General features: G+C 49.7%; 1 protein-coding gene across 1 annotated transcript; it reads left to right on the top strand.

The window, feature by feature from the left end:
- Positions 1-5,267: 5,267 nt before the first annotated feature.
- LOC123041142 (zinc finger A20 and AN1 domain-containing stress-associated protein 12-like) lies at positions 5,268-5,805 on the top strand. The gene has a single exon (XM_044463838.1). The coding sequence runs from the start codon at positions 5,269-5,271 to the stop codon at positions 5,677-5,679; it is 411 nt and encodes a 136-aa protein (XP_044319773.1). The 5' UTR covers position 5,268; the 3' UTR covers positions 5,680-5,805.
- The last annotated feature ends 242 nt before the right edge of the window (positions 5,806-6,047 follow it).

The raw sequence follows: 6,047 nt of genomic DNA on the forward strand, positions 1-6,047 counted from the left end.
AGGCATGGAGAAACTTATTCCATCTTCAGGGAGCCACCGCCGTCCTATCTTTATGAGCATGACACCAACCCTAACCAAACTCAAAAGAACACCTAAAAAGGGAATCATCCCTCCGGCAAGGCTCACAATCCACCATGTCCCCATGACCCTAATGCTTTTGGAGACGAGGCTAACCAGCGGCGATGCCGATGAGAGGCAGAAACCCTAGTCGCATGTTTGCCCGAGAGGAGAGAGGAAGGGGTATGAGCCCGTCGCTATTAATCTTTTCTGTTTATAAGTCTATTTGTTTTTTAACTCTAAGTGTGCAATTTTATTTATTTATTTAACTTTCGGTGATCAAGTCTAAGTTGACAGGACTTACTCGCTACTAGATCATTGATGGCGTGCATTGCAGAGCTGATCTATTTAGAATTTTCTTGAAAATAGAAAGAAATTAATCATGAACTTTAATAGAGCGATGAATAGTAAATTTAATTGGTTTGTAAAGGAAGTATCAGGTAGTTTGGCGGTACATGATTTTTTTTCTTTGGTCTAATGGGCTTCAATTGGTGCGAGCAATTGCATAGCATAACAACATGTGAAGAGTTGCCAAAATGAAGTCATGTGTATTGTGATTTGAGATTTGGGATTAGTATTTGTCATACTCTCATGTAAATCATTTTAGATGGGGTGTTGTAGATATGTTCATTGATTTGAATTGGGAGGGTGACTTATTTGGTTATTTACAATTTGCCTTCTATATGATTTGTGATTGTGGATTGTTTAGTTCTTCAGAATTTGTTCCCTTTGACTGGTGAATATCGTTCTTGATTGTTGTCCCATCTCCTAATACTACAACTTCTGTCCAGAATTAACTGTTGATTGTCACTGAAATGAGTGTATCTACATACTACACGTCTAGATACACTTATTTTAGCGACGGTTAATTCCAGACGGAGGGAGTATTAACTTGTGATCGGTACACCAATGTATCAGTACAAAACAGAAGTATTCAATCAAAATCTTGCAACAGATAGTGTATAGGCCAGTTGAGAAATTGCATTTGGAGGCTGAGCTCCATGGAGGCCTCCAAATGCAAACTTTAAATTTTGTGAAAATTCATATTTTTACATTGCAAAAATTTCTGAAAAAAATACAGAGATAGATGAAGGCATAATGCACTAGTGCGCAAATTTTCAAAACAAAATACATTGAAATAAGGGTTGTGCAAAAAAACAAATCTGATGCTTTTTATCACATGATACTATTCATCCTCACAAACCATGAATCTGCCTTTTTTGTATAGGTCGCATTTCGACGTATTTCATCCTCAAATTTTACACCCATACACTTAACATCCTTGTTTATTTGTAAAAAATTCAGATTTTTTAAACCACAAATTTTGAATTTAAATTTTTCTGAAATTCGGCCTCCATGAAGGCCGAGATCCAAAACGACATACTCAGGGAAGCTCTCATATATTAAGGACCTCAAATATAGTTTATTGATCGGGTTATAGTGTCCGAGAAGATCATTTCAAAGCTCTATATACAGTATAATATGTATTCAGATCATTTCTCTAACCTCATCCATTACCGGCCACGATTTATGGCCTCCTATCACTTCCTCCTTCCATTCTCCACCCATCCATAACTGAAAATTAATAAGAGCGCCGGCATAAGAAATTCATAATTTCATCAATCAAAAAGTGACAAAGACATAACCGTGTTGCCGATTCACTTGGATGTTAATGAGGTTAATTTTTTTCTCAAAGAAATTGCGGAAAATGGGTACTTCCCTTTCATGTATTTGGGGGTTCCCTTATATTTTGACAAAAAGGAACACCTACAGGCTGTGAATGATAGGATCATTAAAATAATCTCTTATTGGATGTCTAAGAACATATCATACAGGTGTAACTTGTTTTTCTCCATCCTTGTCTCACTTTTTCGAGAAAACCAATGGTGATTCTCATAAATACTCTCTTTGTTTGGAATTACTTGTTGCGAAAATGAATAGAAATGTTTGTATTTAGAACTAAAATACATATATATACATTCATTTCTGCAATAAGTAAGTTCACATGGAGGGAGTATCAACTACTCCTCCGATCCAAAATAAGTGTCTTGATTTTAGTTTAAACAAAACTGAAATCACAACAATTATTTTGAATCAGAGTGAGTACCTAACTGGGATTTGGTTTCTAGGGGGAAAGTTGATAATCTAGGTGTCCCTGATCTTAGAGAGTTTAGTATGGTATTGCTTGCCCCCTATGGTAAGAAAAAACAGAGTGATTAACTACCCATTAATAAACATGGTTTTGCTCGTAATTGTGAAGCTAGGCTCCCATTTTTTATGGGAACTTTCCTGAAAGCATGCATTAGGAGGAGTTTATGTTTAAACGAAGAAAAAACATGCAGAACGGAGCTATGCTGAGAGACGGGCATGTTGGAGTGGAGAGACACGTAACTAAGTGCACACGTGTTGTCGGCAGGGGCGGACAAGGAGGCTGTGGTGACGAGTGATGATGCTACTCTGACTTGATGACCTCTTTAGCTTCTTGCGCAAGTTCGTCGCCCCCGCCCCTCCATTGCGGTACCGGGAATGATCCTCGTATGCCGGTGCCTCCTCGCCGACCGGTCCTAGGTTCGGTTTCGGGTGGACGAGGCTCATCATGGTCTTGAGGGGCGATCACGCCCTGGGATGTTGATTTGCATGAGTAAGTCGTCGATGATGTCTTGGCATGCTTGATGGCGCTATAAGCAGAGATTCGCCCGAGGCCCGGGGCAGGCATGAGGAGCGGTGTCGGCCTCGGTCTGCAACTCTGAGAGTGCACATGGAGGCGACAGTCATGGGATGATCGGATTGGGGCGGCGGCTTTTCCTTTTCAGCCGCTGCGTGGGCATATGTGGGCTCGGGAGTCTCTCATTAGTTTTGTTGGCTGGTTTCCGTCGGTTGGTCGGTTTCCTTGTTTCTTTTCTACTGGATTATTTCCGCCGGGATCTATGATGTAACATCAGATAAAAAATCATAAAACCGGATAAGCGCTCATGTGGGGCGAGGGGTGTATAGACGGGGAACCAAGAAAAGATCGTACACTCGAATGGCAGATTCGTCGCAGCATGGAATGGGGAAATCGATTGGTGCGGAGATGCGCTTATGGGCGAGGCACTAGCCTTACAGTTTGGTCTCAACCTGACAATTACATTTGGGTGTAACCGCATAGAGGTGAACTCCGACAACATCGAGGTGATAAAGACAATGAAGAATGGAAATCGCTCTTTTGGTCCATCGGCGGCAGTTATTGATGATACATATCACCTTGTGTGTGATTTCCCGCATATTATTTTTGAGCATGCTCCTAGAGAGTCTAATTATGTTGCCCTTTGTGTTAGCCAAACTAGATAGAAGTAAGGTGTATGTGGGGTGGATAGAAGATCCATCCGTGAAGATTGTTGATACTCTTGTAAAAGATAATATCATGATCACCTTGCAATAAAGATTTTTTTGATGTAAAAGAAAGTTGTAGGTGCTCGATTAGGCTTCTCGCAGGTGCTCCTGCAGGCCCGCTCCCGCGACTAGGCGCTAGGGTTTCCCCTCCTCACCTCCCGCCGCCGCCGGCCGCCGGCCTCGCGCCCCGCCTCCGCCCCCCTTCCGCCCTCCCCCTTCCTCCGTCCAGATCCGCCTCGCGCCGCCTTCCCGGGAGGTGGCTGGGGCGGAGCTCGAGCTCCTCACCCGCGGATCCCCTCCTCCCCCGCCTCCCCCCGCCGCCGCCGGCGGGCGCCCCCGACGCTGGCCCGGGTGGTGCCGGCGGCGGCGGGCTTTCTCGTCCCCGCGCGCGCTTCCTTCCCGGGGCAGGGAGGCGGCGGCGGTGCAGCCCGGCTTGGCTGCGGTCTGGCGACCATGCGGCGGCGGCCGGCGGCAGGCGTGGTGACGGCGCCGCTCCTTGGCGGCGGGGCGGCGTGGTGGTGCTGGGTGGCCGACGATGCGCCCCCGGCCCAGATCTGGGCCCTAGCGGGCCGGCCCCCGGCGTGGCCTCGTTGTCTGCGACGCGTTGAGGAGGAGCGGCTCGGATATGGGGCGTCGGCGTCGACGACGTGCCGGCAGCAGCGCGAAGGCGGGAGCTTTACATGCCCATGAGGGCTCGGCCGGGCCTGTGGGCCTACGGGGCTGGTGTGCTCCTGCTATTGCGTCTGGACGACTACCGTCGCTGACGGTGGAGGTGGGGCCCTCCTGCGTGCCGACGGTGCTGAGGCCCTAGTCCTGGCTCTGCTTCTTCGCCACGCTGTCCTCACTTCGCGGTGCCGTGGTGAGACGGCGTGGGGGCTTCATGACCGCGTTGGCACAAAGTGGTGGTTGGTTTGGTGGCTGGGTCTGGAGCGCCCGAGGTGCGGGTTGGGATCGGGGGAAACCCCTGTCGGCATGGCCGACTCCGGCGCGGTGGCGCCTGTGGGTGCCACCTGACCTTCCGGGAGGGCGTCGGCGGCTACCATTCCTCTCGCCTCGTCGTGTACCGGGGGAAACCCTTGGCAACAGCGTCATCATCGTCGCGATCCTTCTTGGAGGTGTTGATTGGTGCCGGCGCTTCGGGGTCTTGGAGCCAGTGGAAGAGCCCGGTGGGCGCAGCGATCGCGAGGCTCCTTCGTTTTTGTTGATCCGCCGTTGTCGGCATTTGTTTCTTTTGCTCTTTCTCTGTCGTTTCTTTTAGGCGTGATTGTGCTGTTTCCGCCCCAGCGCCTATCCCTGTATACTTCGCTTGGTTGCTTTGTATACAAAATGGTGGAAAACCCTTTTTTTAAAAGAAAGTTGTAGATAGAGTCCCTACGAACAGAAAGATCGTGGAGGAAAGAACACAGACGGAAGACCCACCTCTCTGTGCGACACGTGGCAAACTGAATCTCAAAGCAGCCATTAATCCCCTTCGCCAAATCCCAATTTCTATTAGCCCGGGTTCAATGTTCAAAGTTCAAACTCCAGCCGCCGGCGGTGCCTCGGCTGCTCGCCGCATCGTTGCCTGTGCGCTCGTCGAAGACAGGTGCAACTCTCCAGCACGGTTGGCGCTGGCGTCTCCTTGCACTGGTCGGATTCCGAATCCGAGTAAAGAACGAGAATGAGAAGGTAGTATACTATAGTACTATAAAAGGTCAGGACACAAGCCCTGCAATCACAGAACCAATTCCGGCTTCGGTGCGCTGCGAAATCTCCAACCGAGGCCATCGCGAGCAATCAATCGTCCCGGCGGGAGCACGTAGGTGCGCGCGAGACCTGCTCGATCTCTCGCACGACAACATGGAGGCGAGGCAGCAGGCCGGCAGCGCGGCCCTGTGCGCCAGCGGCTGCGGATTCTTCGCCGGCGTGGCGACAAACGATCTCTGCTCCAAGTGCTTCAAGGAACAGCAGCTGCTGGACGTAATGGCCTTTGATGGCGCCATCATGTCCGGCCTCAGGTCGCTGACCATCAGGTTGACGAAAGGCGGAGGCGAGGAGGAGACGCCCGAGAAGACGATCAAGAACCGATGCAGCGCGTGCCAGAAGAAGGTGGGGCTGCTGGGATTCGCCTGCCGGTGCGGGGCCACCTACTGCGGCGCGCACCGCCACGCCGACGCCCACACCTGCTTCTTCGACTACAAGGCAGCCGGCCGCGAGCAGATCGCGCGCCAGAACCCGCTCGTCGTCGCGCCCAAGATGGCGAGGATTTGAGCGCTTCTACTCACGACATGTACCCCTAGCTGCACCGACTCCTGCGAGAGACGCCCTAGGGATGTACTGTGAAATTAGTACTCCCTCCATTCCATAATGTAGTGCTTCCTCTATCCACGTGCTTCAACTTTGACCGTAAATTTAACTACCGAGACCGATTGCGGCGGGAGCAAAAATTATATCAGTGAATTCGTATTCGAAAGAAGTTTTCAATTATATAATTTTTTCTCCCGCCGCAGTTGGTCTCGTTGGTTAAATTTATGGTCAAAGCTGGACCTCAGAAAGCGCGGGCGCACTATATTTTGGAATGGAGGGAGTATGTGTCCGATTGCATCTCCGTCGTGTCTATCTTTGTGACGACGAGGCTG

The sequence above is a fragment of the Triticum aestivum genome, chromosome 2B (genome assembly GCF_018294505.1).
Source record: "Triticum aestivum cultivar Chinese Spring chromosome 2B, IWGSC CS RefSeq v2.1, whole genome shotgun sequence".
Lineage (NCBI taxonomy): Eukaryota > Viridiplantae > Streptophyta > Magnoliopsida > Poales > Poaceae > Triticum > Triticum aestivum.

Bases quoted from the DNA above. Each gene is read 5' to 3' on its own strand.
- LOC123041142 (XM_044463838.1), top strand. From the start codon at position 5,269: ATGGAGGCGAGGCAGCAGGCCGGCAGCGCGGCCCTGTGCGCCAGCGGC.